The sequence below is a fragment of the Lissotriton helveticus genome, chromosome 6 (assembly GCF_964261635.1).
Source record: "Lissotriton helveticus chromosome 6, aLisHel1.1, whole genome shotgun sequence".
Classification (NCBI taxonomy): domain Eukaryota; kingdom Metazoa; phylum Chordata; class Amphibia; order Caudata; family Salamandridae; genus Lissotriton; species Lissotriton helveticus.
This window is the reverse complement of record NC_136067.1, coordinates 210,466,164-210,489,136: the sequence shown is the minus strand read 5'-3', so window position 1 is coordinate 210,489,136 and position 22,973 is coordinate 210,466,164. Positions and strand designations below refer to the sequence as shown.

General features: G+C 46.3%; 1 protein-coding gene across 1 annotated transcript in view; it reads left to right on the top strand.

Moving 5' to 3' along the window:
- Positions 1-22,973, top strand: part of LOC144762429 (cytochrome P450 2K1-like) — a 457,464-nt gene that overhangs the window by 288,661 nt on the left and 145,830 nt on the right. The window contains exon 6 of the mRNA XM_078647611.1: positions 22,713-22,854. Within this exon, the coding sequence (XP_078503737.1) occupies positions 22,713-22,854 (142 nt within the window). The remainder of the gene's footprint in view (positions 1-22,712; positions 22,855-22,973) is intronic.

Sequence of the window (22,973 nt, the reverse complement as noted above, 5' to 3'; positions counted from 1 at the left end):
TCCAGCCCGAACTGCCAAGCCATGTCTTCCATGGACCGGAAACAAGCATCCTGGGACCGGTTTCGGATTCATAATCCTCATCAGCCAGGCTATCTTGAATCCAGTGGCCAAGTGAGCAAGGGACTCACGTCTGAGCATACCCTGCCACACTTAGGACGAACAAAGCGATACAAAAGGGGATGACGGACGGAGCGCTTGAGCAAATCAAACACTCGCCCCCAGTCAACTGATCTGGGTTTAATCCATCACCATTCTTCAGCCCACCCAGCCACCCCATTTCAGACATGGCTATATTCAAATCAGTCTGACCCTGTGCCTCATGGGAACAGTCCAGCCCGAACTGCCAAGCCATGTCTTCCATGGACCGGAAACAAGCATCCTGGGACCGGTTTCGGATTCATAATCCTCATCAGCCAGGCTATCTTGAATCCAGTGGCCAAGTGAGCAAGGGACTCACGTCTGAGCATACCCTGCCACACTTAGGGAGAACAAAGCGATACAAAAGGGGATGATGGACGGAGCGCTTGAGCAAATCAAACACTCACCCCCAGTCAACTGATCTGGGTTTAATCCATCACCATTCTTTAGCCCACTCAGCCACCCCATTTCAGACATGGCTATATGCAAATCAGTCTGACCCTGTGCCTCATGGGAACAGTCCAGCCCGAACTGCCAAGCCATGTCTTCCATGGACCGGAAACAAGCATCCTGGGACCAGTTTCGGATTCATAATCCTCATCAGCCAGGCTATCTTAAATCCAGTGGCCAAGTGAGCAAGGGACTCACGTCTGAGCAAACCCTGCCACACTTAGGGCGAACAAAGCGATACAAAAGGGGATAATGGATGGAGCGCTTGAGCAAATCAAACACTAACCCCCAGTCAACTGATCTGGGTTTAATCCATCACCATTCTTTAGCCCACTCAGCCACCCCATTTCAGACATGGCTATATGCAAATCAGTCTGACCCTGTGCCTCATGGGAGAAGTCCAGCCCGAACTGCCAAGCCATCTCTTCCATGGACCGGAAACAAGCATCCTGGGAACGGTTTCGGATTCATAATCCTCATCAGCCAGGCTATCTTGAATCCAGTGGCCAAGTGAGCAAGGGACTCACGTCTGAGCATACCCTGCCACACTTAGGGCGAACAAAGCGATACAAAAGGGGATGATGGACGGAGCGCTTGAGCAAATCAAACACTCATCCCAAGTCAACTGATCTGGGTTTAATCCATCACCATTCTTTAGCCCACTCAGCCACCCCATTTCAGACATGGCTATATGCAAATCAGTCTGACCCTGTGCCTCATGGGAACAGTCCAGCCCGAACTGCCAAGCCATGTCTTCCATGGACCGGAAACAAGCATCCTGGGACCGGTTTCGGATTCATAATTCTCATCAGCCAGGCTATCTTGAATCCAGTGGCCAAGTGAGCAAGGGACTCACGTCTGAGCATACCCTGCCACACTTAGGGTGAACAAAGCGATACAAAAGGGGATGATGGACGGAGCGCTTGAGCAAATCAAACACTCACCCCCAGTCAACTGATCTGGGTTTAATCCATCACCATTCTTTAGCCCACTCAGCCACCCCATTTCAGACATGGCTATATTTTCAAATCAGTCTGACCCTGTGCCTCATGGGAACAGTCCAGCCCGAACTGCCAAGCCATGTCTTCCATGGACCGGAAACAAGCATCCTGGGACCGGTTTCGGATTCATAATCCTCATCAGCCAGGCTATCTTGAATCCAGTGGCCAAGTGAGCAAGGGACTCACGTCTGAGCATACCCTGCGACACTTAGGGCGAACAAAGCGATACAAAAGGGGATGATGGACGGAGCGTTTGAGCAAATCAAACACTCACCCCCAGTCAACTGATCTGGGTTTAATCCATCACCATTCTTAAGCCCACTCAGCCACCCCATTTCAGACATGGCTATATGCAAATCAGTCTGACCCTGTGCCTCATGGGAACAGTCCAGCCCGATCTGCCAAGCCATGTCTTCCATGTACCGGAAACAAGCATCCTGGGACCGGTTTCGGATTCATAATCCTCATCAGCCAGGCTATCTTGAATCCAGTGGCCAAGTGAGCAAGGGACTCACGTCTGAGCATACCCTGCCACACTTAGGGCAAACAAAGCGATACAAAAGGGGATGATGGACGGAACGCTTGAGCAAATCAAACACTCACCCCAGTCAACTGATCAGGGTTTAATCCACCACCATTCTTTAGCCCACTCAGCCACCCCATTTCAGACATGGCTATATGCAAATCAGTCTGACCCTGTGCCTCATGGGAACAGTCCAGCCCGAACTGCCAAGCCATGTCTTCCATGGACCGGAAACAAGCACCCTGGGACCGGTTTCGGATTCATGATCCTCATCAGCCAGGCTATCTTGAATCCAGTGGCCAAGTGAGCAAGGGACTCATGTCTGAGCATACCCTGCCACACTTAGGGTGAACAAAGCGATGCAAAAGGGGATGATGGACGGAGCGCTTGAGCAAATCAAACACTCACCCCCAGTCAACTGATCTGGGTTTAATCCATCACCATTCTTTAGCCCACTCAGCCACCCCATTTCAGACATGGCTATATGCAAATCAGTCTGACCCTGTGCCTCATGGGAACAGTCCAGCCCGAACTGCCAAGCCATGTCTTCCATGGACCGGAAACAAGCATCCTGGGACCGGTTTCGGATTCATAATCCTCATCAGCCAGGCTATCTTGAATCCAGTGGGCAAGTGAGCAAGGGACTCACGTCTGAGCATACCCTGCCACACTTAGGGCGAACAAAGCGATACAAAAGGGGATGATGGACGGAGCGCTTGAGCAAATCAAACACTCACCCCAGTAAACTGATCTGGGTCTAATCCATCACCATTCTTTAGCCCACTCAGCCACCCCATTTCAGACATGGCTATATGCAAATCCATCTGACCCTGTGCCTCATGGGAACAGTCCAGCCCGAACTGCCAAGCCATGTCTTCCATGGACCGGAAACAAGCATCCTGGGACCGGTTTCGGATTCATAATCCTCATCAGCCAGGCTATCTTGAATCCAGTGGCCAAGTGAGCAAGGGACTCACGTCTGAGCATACCCTGCCACACTTAGGGCGAACAAAGTGATACAAAAGGGGATGATGGACGGAGCGCTTGAGCAAATCAAACACTCACCCCCAGTCAACTGACCAGGGTTTAATCCATCACCATTCTTTAGCCCACTCAGCCATCCCATTTCAGACATGGCTATATGCAAATCAGTCTGACCCTGTGCCTCATGGGAACAGTCCTGCCCGAACTGCCAAGCCATGTCTTCCATGGACCGGAAACAAGCATCCTGGGACCGGTTTCGGATTCATAATCCTCATCAGCCAGGCTATCTTGAATCCAGTGGCCAAGTGAGCAAGGGACTCACGTCTGAGCATACCCTGCCACACTTAGGGCGAACAAAGCGATACAAAAGGGGATGATGGACGGAGCGCTTGAGCAAATCAAACACTCACCCCCAGTCAACTGATCTGGGTTTAATCCATCACCATTCTTTAGCCCACTCAGCCACCCCATTTCAGACATGGCTATATGCAAATCAGTCTGACCCTGTGCCTCATGGGAACAGTCCAGCCCGGACTGCCAAGCCATGTCTTCCATGGACAGGAAACAAGCATCCTGGGACCGGTTTCGGATTCATAATCCTCATCAGCCAGGCTATCTTGAATCCAGTGGCCAAGTGACTCACGTCTGAGCATACCCTGCCACACTTAGGGCGAACAAAGCGATACAAAAGGGGATGATGGACGGAGCGCTTGAGCAAATCAAACACTCACCCCAGTCAACTGATCTGGGTTTAATCCATCACCATTCTTTAGCCCACTCAGCCACCCCATTTCAGACATGGCTATATGCAAATCAGTCTGACCCTGTGCCTCATGGGAACAGTCCAGCCCGAACTGCCAAGCCATGTCTTCCATGGACCGGAAACAAGCATCCTGGGACCGGTTTCGGATTCATAATCCTCATCAGCCAGGCTATCTTGAATCCAGTGGCGAAGTGAGCAAGGGACTCACGTCTGAGCATACCCTGCCACACTTAGGGCGAACAAAGCGATACAAAAGGGGATGATGGATGGAGCGCTTGAGCAAATCAAACACTCACCCCCAGTCAACTGATCTGGGTTTAATGCATCACTATTCTTTAGCCCACTCAGCCACCCCCTTTCAGACATGGCTATATGCAAATCAGTCTGACCCTGTGCCTCATGGGAACAGTCCAGCCCAAACTGCCAAGCCATGTCTTCCATGGACCGGAAACAAGCATCCTGGGACCGGTTTCGGATTCATCATCCTCATCAGCCAGGCTATCTTGAATCCAGTGGCCAAGTGAGCAAGGGACTCACGTCTGAGCATACCCTGCCACACTTAGGGCGAACAAAGCGATAAAAAAGGGGATGATGGACGGAGCGCTTGAGCAAATCAAACACTCACCCCCAGTCAACTGATCTGGGTTTAATCCATCACCATTCTTTAGCCCACTCAGCCACCCCATTTCAGACATGGCTATATGCAAATCAGTCTGACCCTGTGCCTCATGGGAACAGTCCAGCCCGAACTGCCAAGCCATGTCTTCCATGGACCGGAAACAAGCATCCTGGGACCGGTTTCGGATTCATAATCCTCATCAGCCAGGCTATCTTGAATCCAGTGGCCAAGTGAGCAAGGCACTCACGTCTGAGCATACCCTGCCACACTTAGGGCGAACAAAGCGATACAAAAGGGGATGATGGACGGAGCGCTTGAGCAAATCAAACACTCACCCCCAGTCAACTGATCTGGGTTTAATCCATCACCATTCTTTAGCCCACTCAGCCACCCCATTTCAGACATGGCTATATGCAAATCAGTCTGACCCTGTGCCTCATGGGAACAGTCCAGCCCGAACTGCCAAGCCATGTCTTCCATGGACCGGAAACAAGCATCCTGGGACCGGTTTCGGATTCAAAATCCTCATCACCCAGCCTATCTTGAATCCAGTGGCCAAGTGAGCAAGGGACTCACGTCTGAGCATACCCTGCCACACTTAGGGCGAACAAAGTGATACAAAAGGGGATGATGGACGGAGCGCTTGAGCAAATCAAACACTCACCCCCAGTCAACTGACCAGGGTTTAATCCATGACCATTCTTTAGCCCACTCAGCCATCCCATTTCAGACATGGCTATATGCAAATCAGTCTGACCCTGTGCCTCATGGGAACAGTCCTGCCCGAACTGCCAAGCCATGTCTTCCATGGACCGGAAAAAAGCATCCTGGAACCGGTTTCGGATTCATAATCCTCATCAGCCAGGCTATCTTGAATCCAGTGGCCAAGTGAGCAAGGGACTCACGTCTGAGCATACCCTGCCACACTTAGGGCGAACAAAGCGATACAAAAGGGGATGATGGACGGAGCGCTTGAGCAAATCAAACACTCACCCCCAGTCAACTGATCTGGGTTTAACCCATCACCATTCTTTAGCCCACTCAGCCACCCCATTTCAGACATGGCTATATGCAAATCAGTCTGACCCTGTGCCTCATGGGAACAGTCCAGCCCGGACTGCCAAGCCATGTCTTCCATGGACAGGAAACAAGCATCCTGGGACCGGTTTCGGATTCATAATCCTCATCAGCCAGGCTATCTTGAATCCAGTGGCCAAGTGACTCACGTCTGAGCATACCCTGCCACACTTAGGGCGAACAAAGCGATACAAAAGGGGATGATGGACGGAGCGCTTGAGCAAATCAAACACTCACCCCAGTCAACTGATCTGGGTTTAATCCATCACCATTCTTTAGCCCACTCAGCCACCCCATTTCAGACATGGCTATATGCAAATCAGTCTGACCCTGTGCCTCATGGGAGAAGTCCAGCCCGAACTGCCAAGCCATCTCTTCCATGGACCGGAAACAAGCATCCTGGGAACGGTTTCGGATTCATAATCCTCATCAGCCAGGCTATCTTGAATCCAGTGGCCAAGTGAGCAAGGGACTCACGTCTGAGCATACCCTGCCACACTTAGGGCGAACAAAGCGATACAAAAGGGGATGATGGACGGAGCGCTTGAGCAAATCAAACACTCATCCCAAGTCAACTGATCTGGGTTTAATCCATCACCATTCTTTAGCCCACTCAGCCACCCCATTTCAGACATGGCTATATGCAAATCAGTCTGACCCTGTGCCTCATGGGAACAGTCCAGCCCGAACTGCCAAGCCATGTCTTCCATGGACCGGAAACAAGCATCCTGGGACCGGTTTCGGATTCATAATTCTCATCAGCCAGGCTATCTTGAATCCAGTGGCCAAGTGAGCAAGGGACTCACGTCTGAGCATACCCTGCCACACTTAGGGTGAACAAAGCGATACAAAAGGGGATGATGGACGGAGCACTTGAGCAAATCAATCTGTGCCATCGGGCATAATCAAACGTGGTGGTTCTGTCTGGTCTGTCTATGTAAGTCGGGTTCTTCTTTGTCTCGCGCTTTTTCTCGTACTGCCGGTCTGTCGTTCCTGTCGGCCCTTTGCCTTTACTCACGCTCAGTAGAGTCGGGCATTGGGCTTTCCAGTGTCCGACATACCTACAAAAAGCGCATTGGTCTGGCCCTAAGTCTGGTCGTCTTTTGCATAGTGTCGGGGGATAAGTTGTGGGTAGCGATGTCCTGGGGTTGTCCTGTCGGTATATTTCTCTACTTGGTTTGTCCTCGTCTTTTCTCTGTCGTTGCATAGCCTCTCTGCGCCACATACCGAGACTGTCGAGCATAATTGGCGTTGTCTTATTATTTCGAAGGGCTATTTCTAACGTTTCTATTTTATCAAGGTCAAAGGATCCTGCCAGTGGCCACTGTTTGTCTTGACTCTCTTCGGTATACCTGTGCCACAATTTATTATAGGCTATGGTGACTAATCCATAGTTTATGAACATGTCCTTATTAGGGGTGCCTTCTAGTGGAGCTATATGGTCCACCTCTAATACACGGTCCGGGCTAAACAGGCTATTAATCAGTGGGGAGAAGACAGACATGACGGCTCGTAACGAGGGACTAAAAAGTCAGCACTGCCTATCTTATCACTAGGTGCAAAGACTGGACAGAATATTTCTATTCAACGTTGTTTGCAGGCAGTGAATACCTCATGGATCAAAAATAACAAAAAGACCAATAAATAACAATGGGGAGAATGAGTAGGTCCGCAAAGATCTGCGTTACCTACCCTTTTCACTATCTGCAAAAAGGGTGGTCTCTTCCCTGTTTGCAGACAGGGAATCTCCAGGAAACAATAGTTTTGCGAACAACAGTTCAGTTTCAAGTAATTATTGAGTGGGGGAGAAAAAATAAGCACGGCTGCTGCCCTACCTATCCTCCACTGCTTGCAAAGAGAGAGCCCGTTGTTTCTCCGTTTGTAGACAGTGAATCTCCAAATAAATAAAGAGCAATACTAGTATTTTTAAACAATCAAACAATCAAGCACTCATTTCGCAACTTGTCGTGACTACACGACCTTACCCGGACCATGTGGACAGTTTCTTGTCTTCCGAATCCAGCGCCCGATCGTCCTCTTTTTCTCGTATTTCTCACGGCACTCCTGATGGTCCCCAGTCAGGACCGTAGATCACTCGAGAGAGGTCTGTTCGGAACTAGTGAAGTTCGGATGATCGGCTGCCAGACGAGGGTCTATTGGGCAAGAGCTCTCCCGATCGTTGCAGTCGTTCACTCTGTCGTCGGGACCTCTCCCACTGGATCCACGAGTCGCTGATGGGCCCCACGCTTGGGACGCCAATTGTTAAAACCTGAGTCGGGTCGGGGACAATCGATATTTGCCCGGCGGTATTGCCTCTGTGACCCTCTAGTTATTTAATCAATGAAGAGGCAGGCGCTGGAGACTGGAAAGCAGGAAACAAGGTTTTTTATTCTCTCCGGAGGAGAACACAACGAAACGGACAGAAGGTATCGTTCTGAGGTGCTCTAACTTACGTTTGAGGCCTGGCCCCTTATATACAGTGTTTGTGGTTTTTATTACAGTTTACATACACATGACAAAGCTTTGATATACGGAAAGACATTCCCGGAATCCCCCTTTGGGCCCGTTCCCACACATATCTACAGTAGAAGTCCCCACCCTAGTCACAACAGGTGATGAGTATTACGCAGCTGGATATTCCGCCGATTCACGGAATGTGGGGGGTTTGATCGGATCTCATGGAGTGGGGGCTTTGATCAACCCGGGGATCCTTTGATGGGGGAAACTTTCTATTGTACGGGGAGGGGCAAGGAATGGTATCGGCAGAGCTGGGTGTCGGCCTGGGAACGGGGAAGACAAAACGGGCACACGGGGAAGAAGGGGGTTTGCATCTAAGGGCCGGAGATCATGAAAGGGAAGCAGGGGGGTGTCGCGCTGGGAACAGGATGAGGGCCTGGGGCAGAGCAGCGCCGAAGAGGGGTTTATGACTCAAGGCAGGTGCAAGCAGGGGGGTGGTCAGCGTGCAGGCTTAGTGAGGGCGAAGGGCTATGTCAGGGGCCAGCGGCATGCAAAAGGGTTCGTTCTGATCGGGGTATCTAAAAAATGGCGGGCGCGCACGACAAAAGTGTGGCATCAGGGGAAGAGGCAAGATGGCGCAGATAATGTTCACCAAAACGTACTAATTTTCAACAACGGCATATGGATTATCTTTTCGATTCTCCTACTTCACCTGTGTCCAGCCTGTATTTCACTGCCTGACCTGTGATTTCGATTGGGCCATTGATTTGTGTCTCTGCGGACCGGTTTCTCCTGACGTCGACTTTAATCAGCTGATGAGTCCTATCATTACTCACGAGTTGGTTTGTCCTGGCGAAAGGATTATGGCTGTGGCATTGATCCATGGACTAATTGGTCCCTGGAATTTACTGGCGGCAACACAGTCTTTCTTGGAACAGAGCTTTCTTGAAAACCCACCGAGCTGTCCTCTGATGGTGATAGAGGATCCGGTGCTGGGAGAGCACGTATGTTCTTTTCCGCTTTTAAATTGGATGGCTGAACTCTTTTCGGATGAAGACGGTGACTTCCTATTAGAGGCTGTTGCAGCTTATTTTGCATACACAGTTATGTCATAGACCTTTTTCATGTTTGATATGCTGAGTACTAGCATTTCATTGACAATTCATTGACTTATTTGTCAAGTTTTTATTATTTAGCTTGCCTATTGGCTTAAGCCTCGATAAAGTAGTTGGCTGTTTTATTTTTCTTTAGCATTAAATTTTCCTAGTTTTTAATGTTTTACCTTGCGGACCGTCCACATATAAAGTTGCAATCTGCTCTCATGAGATGGCACTTCTATTATCTTATTCAGTTCGTTTCCGGATCATGGGGAGGTGTCATGTAGATCCTGGATATCTTTACACCGTGTTAAGTTAGCATGGACTCATTACCGGTTTAAACGCCATTTTTCCTTTTTTGCAACTTCTGCACACGACACTTAGTTGTTGCTTTAGCTTTCAACCTAATAGTTCATCGTGATTTACATGAGAATAATATGTTGTTGCTCTACTATCTGCTTTACTTGTTAAACTATATCTGTACAGCGAGTGCTGAAGTTTCAAGAACAACACGATACAGAATTGTTATGAGGTCTGATCTCCACGACTTCATACTCATAACATAAGTGCAGCTTCTGCCAATTCTGGGCATGAGGCGGGTTTTATATTGCTTTGCCGAACACACATACACAACACTTGATGCGGTTCACATGAAGAGAGAGCTGGTGTATGCTGATGTGATTCCTTCAAATCTAAGACACTAAAGTATGGGCACGCCCTAAACCAACACAAAGAGACCTTCTTAGCAAATAATATAATATGTGTATTAGGGAGGGTGAGATATAAGCAGCCGCGGGCCGTGGAGGGAGTTACGGTGGGGCAGGGAGGCGGGGAGGGGGAGGGGCAGGGTGAAGCCCTCTCCACCCTGCCCCTCCCCCTCCCCGCCTCCCTGCCCCACCGTAACTCCCTCCACGGCCCGCGGCTGCTTATAAGTGTTGCTAACTCTTATTCATTTACAGCATGTTAACATACTGTCACCATTCGCTTTTTATGTACTAGTAACTATGCTGGTAATTTTGCTACTGATAATATGTGTACTTGTATTATCTAAGATACTACGCCTGAGAAGACGGCATTAGTAAATAAACATTTCAAATACACATGTGTTCTTCTTAACTCCATGTTCTGGTTTCTAAGAAATATATAACGACCGACTGTTCATGAGTTCCACGTATCCTGAGGTACTATAAGTTCATATTCTGGATTGTCTAAACATTGAGAGTTTGTTATATCCAATGTGACACTGTACCTAGCTTGCTAAGGGGTTTTTGATTACTAAGGTGAGTTTTGGGGCACCCTAATTCGCCGAGGTTCCAATCCTCTGTCCACAGTTCTGTGTGAGAACAGAAACCCTGCGACAGGGGCACCCCTGAGCCTTGCTGGAGCTTCATCACACTTGCGATACAACTCCAGCAATGCGCCACCTTTACGGCACAGATACGTCACGCATCTGTGCTGTTTTTGCCCCATGATGCGCCGCATTGTAAATGCAGCACACCATAGGTGACGGAACAGCGGCACACAATGACTAACACATCCCTGGTGATGCGCCAGTCATCATAAATCTATCCCTATGCTTTTTATCTTGTTAGAGATGAACCGCCATATGTATCATCAAAGTTTTTTGCATTTCCTAAATAGCGAACTTTAAGGAATAAATAGCGATTCTTTACCATTCCTAGTTTGCGATGAGCTATTTGCTAATTACAAATTACCCATTCATTTCCATGCAGCAGGAGGCCCATAGGAATGAAGGTGCAATTTGCGATTAGCAATTACCTCATCGCAAATTACGAATTTTTCCGAGGGTGCAGGAGTGTCTCAAGAACACCCTGCTGCACCCCTGAAAAAGAAATTTGGGGGCATATGGCGCACATAAATTTTGAAAACATTCCTTTACCTCAAAAACGATTTTCAACTCATAATTTGAAAACACTGCACATGGGGAAATGACTTAAAATGTCCTTAAGACACATAAAAGCGTTTTTTGATTGCCTTTGCAGCATGTTTCAGTCACCTTTAACATGCCTATGTAACGCAAACATTCAAAATCTAAATTTGCCATGCACAGGTGGGAGCATATTTACAAGCAATTTGCTCCACAGACAAACTTCTTACATTGAAATGGGAAAAATAACATCAGAGACTCTCAATTACCTTATAAAGAAGCAGACACCATTATGTCCTTCTCATCAATATTAAAACCATTGCTTTTTCTCAAAAACGATTTACAAGTCATAATTTGAAAACACTCCACGGCTCCTATGCACATAAAAACCCTGTCAGTACTAATACTTCACATTTTCTCCAATTACAATTTCTCAAAGAAACAAAATCTATTTGTAAAACACTTGAGACAAAGCAACATTTGAAAAACACAACTTTCTTCATAATTTTCTCCTTAAAGCACACTATTTTCTATCTAAATTAAAGAAATCTTTTCTCACCTTAGCAAATACTTTGAGTTTCAAAACAGTCTCAGAAACACACCAATTTGTCTTCAGCAGAGCAAAAGGTATGCACTGCAGAGTCTGCAGCTATCAAAAGCACAGAAATGCTGTAATTCCTCACACATATCTCTCATGTCACCCAATCAAAACTCTTCCCTCACTTTTTTTCAAAGCAAAACCCTTCCCCCCTCTGCCCCCTCTCTGCTTTTTCTGCATAGCAACCACCTCTTGCAAGACCTCTGGTGTTTCCAAGTTCACACAACAATGTTGCAATTGAACTCTGAACTCTCAGTGCACCTGCATATCCAGTGCAATCTTTCATTTAATGATTTTTTCTTCGCCACTCAAAATACATCTTTCAACGAACTCATCCATGCACCCTAACTTTCTGTTTTCAGCAATCAAAATCCACCAATCACTCTTACTGCTTCATTAACACAGAAACTCCTCAGTTTTTTTCATTTTACACTCTCATTTTTTCAACTGCCATTTCATTGCCACACTTCATCTGACTGCAGGAGAACCTTCTCTCGCCATGTTTTCTGTCTGGATTGTTGGACATAGTTACATCTATTGGGCTCAGAGGTACGCTGAAAACAGGAATTTACCTAACCTCAATTTACAAGATGTGGAAATTAAGTGGTTTGGCCACAGAGGATTATAATGTCACCAATTGATACCATTGGTGAAAACCTTTATGCATTTGCCAAAACCTGACCTGTTAATTGTGCACTGTGGAGGTAATGATTTGGGCACTTTGACTGGGGTAGGTCTGGAAATGCTTTTAAAGGACACCTTTGAGCAATTGATGGCACTTTTTCCTCAGACTGCCTTGGTATATTCAAATATATGCCAAAGACAAAAATGGAGGTGGTCGAACCAATTTTGTCCACAAATTGAGAAATCGAGGAAGCATGTAAACAAATCTGTTTCAGCTTACATGAGAGACCATGGAATGGGCTCCCTGTACAACAATAACTTGCGTTACTACATGCAAGATATCTACAGAGGAGATGGAGTTCACTTCTCAGATGAGGGCAACAGAATTTTCACTCTGAATTTAAGACTGTGCATTGGTACCTACTTATAAGTACCTAAATGTACCATAAACCCAAAAGCTCTTCTCAGAGCTACCCTACATCTGATCACTCACAATTATTATTTTACTCTAACTTGTTTCACTAATTTTCAAGAAAGTACGCTCCCCAGAACGCTTCCTGGTTCGCGAACCGGGCGCACTCCACGCAAAAAAACTAAAAAAACGGTATATTTTTTTTTTGGCCTGCGAGACCCTTTTAAAGCCTCCACATCAAACCTAGGGGATCAGGGACGATCTACTATGCCCCCTTATGGTCATTTGCCCCTTCGCTTTGGCCTCCTCTTGTCTCTCGATCCTACCGAGAGACAAGATGGCGGCCGCTACGGACTGTTTGGAATGTTTACAGACGCCGAAGAACCAATCAGCTTCGCAAACCTCCGTAACGCGAAAAGTACGCGAAGCGGAGCGCTGTTACAGATATATATCTTTTTTTGAACGTTAATTTCTCAAAATCCACTGGAGCACATATATTGAGACCTAGCAAAGGCACATCGGGCTACCAGTCCCTACAATTTTGCCAAGTTTCGTGCAAATCCATTCAGCCGTTCGATTATTATTATTTTTTATTTTTTTTGCCCCGCGGGGCCCTTTTAAAACCTCCACATCAAACCTAGGGGGTCAGCGAGAATCTACTATGCCCCCTTATGGTCATTTGCCCCTTCGCTTTGGCCTCCTCTTGTCTCTCGATCCTACCGAGAGACAAGATGGCGGCCGCTACGGACTGTTTGGAATGTTTACAGACGCCGGAGAACCAATCAGCTTCGCTTCACAAAGCTCCGTTGCGCGAAAAGTACGCGAACTGGAGCGCTGCCCGGTTCGCTGTTACAGATATATATCTTTTTTTAAACGTTAATTTCTCAAAATCCACTGGAGCACATATATTGAGACCTACAAAAGGCACATCGGGCTACCAGTCCCTACAATTTTGCCAAGTTTCGTGCAAATCCATTCAGCCGTTCGGGCTAAAAGTGAGGCCAACCGCCCTATGGAAAACTCAATGTTAAAAACACGTTTTGGGACCCCCCTTTTTTCTCGAACCCCCTGGACGAACCCCCCCCAATTTTCAGGGGCTGCTCAGAAACAAAATGTGCCATTTTCCTGAAAATTTCAGCCAATTCCGTCCACAAACGCCAAAGTTATTAGACATAGAATTTTCAAAAATCCCGTAGAGAAAAAATCCTAACTATATATACCTACTGGCGACCGCCAGTAGGTAATATGTATTACCTACTGGCGATAGCCAGTAGGTATATATAGTTAGGATTGTTTTCCATAGGGAAATTGCAACATTCTATTGGGAATAACTTTGGCGCCGGTTGAGGAATCTTCCTGAAATTTTCCTTAACTTTGCCTCGCAAAGTTTGGGAGGGATTCGTCAAGCGGGGGCCGAGATAAAAGGGGGGGTTCCAAAACGTGTTTTCCCCATGTTAATTTCCATAGGGCGGTAGTATTCACTTTTAGCCCGAACGGCTGAATGGTTTTCCACCAAACTTGGCAAAATTGTAGGGACTGGTTGCCCGATGTGCCTTTGCTATGTCTCAAGATATGTGCTCCAGTGGTTTTTACGAAAATTAACTTTGAAAAAATATATATTGGGCTACATTGGGCTATATATATGTTAGAGCCCAAATGTAGCCCAAATGTAGCCCAATGTAGCCCAATGTAGCCCAAAGATGGCCACCAGAGACAAAAAAAAACAAATGTAGCCCAAATATCAACCAGATGTAGCCCAACTATAGCCCAATGACAGAATGTCCCAGAGTGTTCTAAAGAACAACTAGAGCGCTAACAGTCTTACTTATGACAAAAGTATGGCACACCTGAAGTCATCTTGATTGGAATAAAGTGTTAACACTTAAAACATTTAATTTGCAAAGGAACAAAGTGAGGGGTTCATTTTGACATAGAAATTATGATTAGTGCTGAAGAAAGAAAAATTAGGGCACATTTTGAGTGACTTCTCAAATCCTCTTATATTTCATGAAAAAAATTCTGATATGCAGTCTCCCAAGATGGCCACCTGAGACAAAAGAGCCCAAATGTAGCCCAAATATCAGCCAGATGTAGCCCAACTATAGCCCAATGACAGAATGTCCCAGAGTGTTCTAAAGAACAACTAGAACGCTAACAGTCTTACTTATGACAAAAGTATGGCACACCTGAAGTCCTCTTGATTGGAATAAAGTGGTAACACTTAATACATTTAATTTGAAAAGGAACAAAATGAGGGGTTTCATTGTGCCATAGAAATTTTATATATATATATATTCACTGAAAAAACCATAGGTTACACACCAGTTATAGTTAGGAATTAGCATTTAAAAAACCTTTGAAATTCACTGAAAAAACCATAGGTTTCACACCAGTTATAGTTAGCTGTAAATTTTACTCGCATAAAACCATTGAAATTCCCACGTTATAGTTAGTTGGACTCACTATAACTTGCACGTCTGCAATGCACTGCTGATGACGTCACATATTACATCACTCATGCATATATTTAAATATTTAAACATTACTCGCTAATATGTGTATTCATTAAGATACACTTAATAAGCCAGTTAACCAATCCATTTTTTTTTTTAAAAACACTGAAAAAACCATAGGTTTCAGGCCTTATATAGTTAGGAATTAGCATTTAAAAAACCTTTGACATTCACTGAAAAAAACATAGTTTTCAGGCCTTATATAGTTAGGAATTAGCATTTATAAACCTTTGAAATTCACTGAAAAAACCATAGGTTTCCGGCCTTATATAGTTAGGAATCAGCATTTAAAAAACCTTTGAAATTCACTGAAAAAACCATAGGTTTCAGGCCTTATATAGTTAGGAATTAGCATTTAAAAAAACCTTTGAAATTCACTGAAAAAACCATAGGTTTCAGGAGTTATATACTTAGGAATTAGTTTTTAAAAAACCTTTGAAATTCACTGAAAAAACTATAAGTTGTCATTTGAGATGTCATCAGTGATGTCACTGACCATGTCATCAATGATCTAATATGTGACATCATCAGCAGTGGATTGTGGGGGCGCGAAATATAGTTAGTACAACTAACTATATAGGAGCAATTTCATTGGTTTTGTACGAGTAAAATGTCCAGCTAACTATAACACCACTAAAACTTATAGTTTTTTGAGTGAATTTCAAAGGTTTTTTAAAAACTAATTCCTAACTATATAACTCCTGAAACCTATGTTTTTTTCAGTATATATATATATATATATATATATATATATATACACACATATATATCGCAAACAATATTAGCGAACAAGGACATCCTTGCCTTGTCCCCCTCAGATTCCGAATGACTCAGACAGGTCTCCTGCTACAAACACTCTGTTCACTCGTTTACTATACAGAGCCTTGACTGCCTGGCAAGAGCCTGGCCCCTAAGGCCAGGGGCGGTAATCATGCTTACAGAAGCTAGCCGTTTAAGTCCCCGGCACCTTGCATGTCAAGCGCACCACTAGCCTCAGAAAAAAAACCTAGCAAGTCGGGAGAAGCACTGTGCTGCTTTGATTATCGCGGTGAGCACGAAGCGGTCCAACGCGCTTAGTCTACTGTGTTTCTGGCAAGCTCAGCTGAGCCCTCCGCATCCGCTCGCTGCCATTCCGAATCCGGCACAGGCTCCTCCATGCATGCTCTGTCAAATCCGCAAACCGGACTGATTAGCAAAGCGAGGTGAGAGGGGAGCAGCAGGCAACACTGTGTATCACTCGGGTGCCATTTTGCTCCATTTTAATCTAGAGTGTGATGATTTTTAAGCATACCTAAGCGTGACCCAACAAAGGATAAATCCAAGATAGCCCCAAGCAAATGTGGAGGTGGAACATATGATGAAGACACTAAACAAAGCCATTAGGATTTTTGTTGAATACCATGAGGACACCATACACTGGTTCCTTGGTGCCTGCAGGAAGATTCTTCATGGCACCACTCGTACCTCTATGACTGATTGGAAACAACCTTTACTACGCAGTCATTATATCACCCTACATTTACAACGCAGTCATTACATAGCAACATCCTTTACAACGCATGTCACTACAATGCAGCCATTGCATTGCAAGTCACTACAACGCATGTCACTACAACGCAGGGATGACATCGCATGTCATTACAACGCATACCATTACAACACATAGTACCCCTACACTATCCAACACTTACCTTACTGTTGCTCCCCCTGGAGTTAGAATAGTAATGTTTCCCCTTACACTATCTGCCTTGGGCAGAGGAGGGTGAGCGCCATTTTGGAGCGTCCCAGGTCAGCAGGGACGCGGTGAGCACGCTATTTAGGGCGAGCACCACGAGGAGAATACCTGCAAAGGAATTCTGAGGCTGAGATTGCCGTCAGCACCTCGCTGTTGGTCGCGCTGGTCGCGTTTTCTTGAGCTCCGCTCTTTAACTTTTAATGACCCGTTTTTTGGATTTATTTTATTTTTAATTTTTATTATCCCCTGTTCTTAGCCTCATGCTTGCCCCCTATCTTGCACCATAATTCTGGTTAAACCCACCGCTGTTTGGCGGGCCCGGTTCTGGGGAGGTTGTGGTGACGGCGGACATCTTGCCTTGGGCAGAGGAGGGTGAGCGCCATTTTGGAGCGTCCCAGGTCAGCAGGGACGCGGTGAGCACGCTATTTAGGGCGAGCACCACGAGGAGAATACCTGCAAAGGAATTCTGAGGCTGAGATTGCCGTCAGCACCTCGCTGTTGGTCGCGCTGGTCGCGTTTTCTTGAGCTCCGCTCTTTAACTTTTAATGACCCGTTTTTTGGATTTATTTTATTTTAAATTTTTATTATCCCCTGTTCTTAGCCTCCCGCTTGCCCCCTACCTTGCACCATAATTCTGGTTAAACCCACCGCTGTTTGGCGGGCCCGGTTCTGGGGAGGTTGTGGTGACGGCGGACATCTTGCCTTGGGCAGAGGAGGGTGAGCGCCATTTTGGAGCGTCCCAGGTCAGCAGGGACGCGGTGAGCACGCTATTTAGGGCGAGCACCACGAGGAGAATACCTGCAAAGGAATTCTGAGGCTGAGATTGCCGTCAGCACCTCGCTGTTGGTCGCGCTGGTCGCGTTTTCTTGAGCTCCGCTCTTTAACTTTTAATGACCCGTTTTTTGGATTTATTTTATTTTTAATTTTTATTATCCCCTGTTCTTAGCCTCCCGCTTGCCCCCTACCTTGCACCATAATTCTGGTTAAACCCACCGCTGTTTGGCGGGCCCGGTTCTGGGGAGGTTGTGGTGACGGCGGACATCTTGCCTTGGGCAGAGGAGGGTGAGCGCCATTTTGGAGCGTCCCAGGTCAGCAGGGACGCGGTGAGCACGCTATTTAATGCTCGCTTGGTGCGCGCAGCGGAGACGCGCAGCGGTGGCGCCTTCCCTGCGCCAGAGTCGTGCCAGAGTCCTGCCCGTCTGCGCCCGTCCGCGTCTCGGTCGCGGCGAGGTAGGACTCTGTCACACTCTTTTATTCTTGTTGTGCACATTACTATTTTCTATTGTTTCTGGGATGATTGTTTACGGCTTAGCTGAGCTGTTCGCGTTGCGTCCCCCCTCTCCGCTGTACCCTTGTTTACCTCCGGGCCGGCGGGTTTTGAGGAAAGGGTGTCTGATCTGTGGCTGGCGGCCAGTTGTTCCATCGGAATTATCAACACCACCCCCCTCCCAATACTGCCAATGCGCTCTTTTGAACACCAGGTCGCTTGGTAGGCATTCCACGGATATCTGGGATCTGCTCGCTAACTCTCAACTTTCTTGTCTGTTTCTAACAGAGACATGGCTCGGGGAAGGCTCAGGGCCGGATGTGGCTAAAGCACTACCCCCGAACTATACCATCCTCAGAAATGATAGAGTTGAGGGGAGAGGAGGAGGTGTAGCGCTTATTGTGAAAAAGGACCTAATCTGTTCCTCTTTTGTGATAGACAATATATCTGGGTGTGAAGCCATTGGCTTCAAGCTGTCACTTTCACCTTGTCAGACATGTACCGGACTGCTTGTCTACAGACCACCAGGTCCGATTGGTACCTTTTTTGAAGATCTACAAGCCGCGCTCTCCATTCCTTGTATGCGCTCGGCGCACTGTCTTCTGCTAGGGGACTTTAATTTTCATATGGATCTAGCAATGGATCCAAATGCTGTTAGAATTCATGATGTTGCGGCATTGCTTGGTCTTGTCCCTTATATTAAGAGCCCCACCCACAATAAAGGGCATATTCTGGATCAAATCTTCTCTACCAAACCGATTGAAGTATCATCTCCACTCCCAGTGTTGTGGTCTGATCATTTTTTGCTAAATTTTAAAATTCCTTTTTATACGGCCACAGGGCAGAGAGGACAGAGTAACGGGTTTCGACAATCCAGAGCCTTCCACCGTATTTCGGTGGAAGCAATGATTGAAGCTTTCCGCCTTCATCCTTGCAAGCTCACTGATGATCTGGAGGCAGACCTGGAGATGGTGCAAAAGTGGCTAACGGATAGACTTGATGATTTGGCCCCTATGAAGACTGTTAATTCAGCCCGTCACTTGGCCTCTGCTCCATGGTTTACCTCCTCATTAAGATTAATACGCCAAGAGTGTAAAAAAACTGAAAGGCTCTGGCGAAGAAAATATGACCCTGAGGATAAACAAAGATATAAAGATATGATTAAAACGTATCATAAACAGATTGCCGAGAGCAAGCAAAGCTATCTGGAGCATAGAATAGATGAAGCCACTAATACTAGTAAGGAGCTTTTTAAAATAGTTAGGGAGTTCACCTCACCGGCTGCCTGCTCTTCTGCCCACTCACATTCCGAAGAGTGGATAAAACAGCTTGCAGTCTTTTTTGCTAAAAAAATTAAGACTATTCAGGAGTCTTTTCCGGCTGTAGACCCCACATTGCCAGTATATAGCTCTACCTTTACCTCCTGAGTGAGGATACTATGCCCTTCCTTTCGACATTCCCTCAAATGTCCTGTTTGACCTCGTTTGATCTTTTATCTCGACTGCAGTCAGGTTCGCCTATGGACCCCTGCCCGGCTAAATTCTTGGGCAGAGTAGCTGCAGCTGTAAATAGTTTGTTGAACCCTCTGATGAACATGTCTTTGTCTACGGGAGTGGTTCCCTTAGCATGGAAGCATGCACTGATTTTGCCCCTAATCAAAAAGCCAAATTTAGATCCCTTGACGCATGCTAATTACAGACCGATATCCCTTCTCCCTGCTCTAGCTAAGGTTGTTGAAAAACACGTGCAGCTCTCGATTACCAACTATATCGAGAGCAACAACCTTCTTCATGACACACAGTCGGGGTTTCGTGCTAATTACAGTACAGAGACAGCCCTTCTGGAGGTCACTGAAGCTATCAGGGAGACGCTCGATCTTGGAGGTAAGGCTGTATTAGTCATGCTGGATCTGTCGGCGGCTTTCGACACCGTCCCGCATGACGGTCTCCTTTTAAGACTCCAGGAGATCGGGTTTCGCGGGACGGTGTTGGACTGGTTTAGATCTTTTTTATCTGACCGCCGACAGGTGATCTGGGCACCACTGTTCTCCGCTGAAATGCCGTCGCTAGGGGTGGGGGTTCCTCAAGGATCCATTCTGAGCCCCATCCTTTTTAATATCTACATGGCCCCTCTGGCGGCGGTGGCGGAGGCTTATGGTGCCCAGGTCATATCCTACGCTGATGACACCCAGCTCCTGTTTACTTGCAGGAAGGGAGAGGCATTTGATGGGGCTAGAATCAGGGACTGCCTTGACTCCGTTTTTTCATGGTTTCAACAACACAGCCTTAAATGCAACTCAGACAAGTCTGAGTTGCTTTTTTTTGGCTGCGCTCCGGATCCATGTTGGAAATCTTGGTGGCCTCGAGACATGTTTCCTCCAGACGCGGTGTCAACGCAGGCCAAAAATCTGGGTGTGATCTGTGACGTTGATCTGTCATTTAGATCCCAGATCAATGTATTATCAGGGAAATGTTTTAGCATCCTGCGGATGCTCAGGAAATTTTTGCCGCTGCTGTCACTGCAATATAAGAAAATTGTGGTGCAGGCATTAGTTGGATCACGTTTCGACTATGCTAATGCACTCTATGCGGGCCTGCCGAAGTATTTGATGGCAAGATTGCAGATAGTCCAAAATTCTGCTGCAAGGGCAATTTTTGGCCTTCCACGCAGAGCTAGAGCCTCTGGTTTACTTAAAGAGTTACATTGGCTACCGATTTCCAAAAGAGTCATTTTTAAAACTTTGACTCTGGCATTTAAAGCCCTGCATTCTGTAGGCCCTTTGTACATTAGGAAGAGACTGGCCTTTTATGTCCCAAAGAGGGTGTTGCGTTCAGCTTCATCTGCCACGATTGTGATCCCTTCCTTTAAACGCGCTCGGATGGGTGGTCGGTCCTTCCGCTATCTAGCGGCCCTCCATTGGAATGGGCTTCCGATCTCTTTGCGGAAAGCCAACAGTCTCCTGATGTTTAGAAAAGAACTAAAGACGTGGCTCTTTTCTGCATGATCATCACGACTTTCTGAGTTGCGGGCTGGATTGACTGGTCTCTGATCTCTTTGCTAAAGCGCCGGGACACCCGTTTGGGTAGCCGTGCGCTATAAAAGAGTGGGCACATAACATAACTATCCAACACCTACCCTACTGTAATGTAATGTAAATGTAACTGCTGCACCCCCTGGAGTTAGAATAGTAATTTTTACCCCTACACTATCCAACACTTACCTTAAATGCAATTTAATGGTATGCGTTGTAAAGTTATAATGTGTTGTAAATGTACATTGAAACGATTCATTGTAATGGCATGCAATGTAAATGTATGCATTGTAAAGGATGTTCTGATGTAAAAACTGCATTTATCTCTGGCATTTTATTTGGCTGAGTTGTACATGACATTACTCCCCATGGCCCTCATTGTCTCCGGACACTGTAGACCCAAATGTGAGCCAGGGGACAGAGCAACATCAGGGCAAGTCGTGCTTGCAAGTCTCAAGACACTGATGGTGGATGCCTAGGTGCTGCTTCTCAGTAGGACAAGTGGAGGGAAGGTTTGCTTGGCCTTTGAGAGATGCCCATTACTGGTGATCCAGAGTCAAGGGAATATGGTAATTGCCAAAAGAAGTGGTGAGCAAGTGACAAGGGACATCTCAGCTTCTCTAAAGTGGAAGGCTAACAGACGTTTCAAGGCCCACCCAACCAGGATTGTTGTACCAGAAGGACATTGAAGTGGTAATTCCACCAACACCAACTCTTTTGACACACTTTCTTGTCAGTAGATGGCGGCTCAGGAAATGGATGTGCACCCAATACCACCGACTGAATCACCTGTTCCTCATGGTAAAGTTTCCCAAGCCCCAAGTCATCCATATCACCTTGTGGGGTACTGCAAGGTTGAATCGTTTTGTTGGTTCTAGCTCATTGTAAGCAGCAAGCTAGTAGACTTTGTTTGTTTGCTGCTCTTGTGGTCAAGCTTGAACAGTTCCAGTTACAAACTATTTTGATTTGGTGATGGCTGTAGTATGTCACGTGAAATGCCTGCTGTGACATGTTGACCCATGCCGACATGCTGACGCTGGTGCAGTATCAGGGGATTCATAAAGTAGTGAGCTAGGCTGTGCTCGGATGCCTCCCACAGCAGCACCTGATCCCTGGGTCCAAGTCATCCTTTTACATCGACCCCAGCCTGACTGAGAGAAGCCCATTACAAGGAGTTGTGTGTGTACCATAACCTGTCCGATCTACTGCATATACCAATCTTTAATATCCTGGGTAGTGGGTTGGCTATGACAAAAACAGCCTTATCATGGTCTTGAGTTCTAGACTATAATAATGTGTCAAAATCCAGCACTTTACAAAGCACATAGATCAATTCATTAGAAAATGGGATACACTTGACTTTGCAATGGCAATAGGGCAATATTACTAACAATAAAACAATAGCCATCAACACATGTATTTTATTGTGACTCTAGATATTGTTTTCACATTAAAGATACGAGCTTGAGCTGGGGTATTGCTACTGACTAATACAATAATTGTTTAACAGGTAACTCATACCTTTCTCTTCCTAGGACAATTCTAACCCGGATACATACTTCAATGATAAGAACCTAAAAAGCATTGTGAGAAATCTCTTTTCAGCTGGAATGGAGACCACATCCACATCTCTTCGTTGGGGGATGCTACTTATGATGAAATACCCTCATATTCAAAGTATGGAATTTAAAATCTACTATTAACTTTGTAATCACCCTTTTCAAACTAGTGTCTGTAGATAAATGTAAACAGTGGCGAGGCAAATTGATTTGACTATTTTTTTAAGTATTGGCATA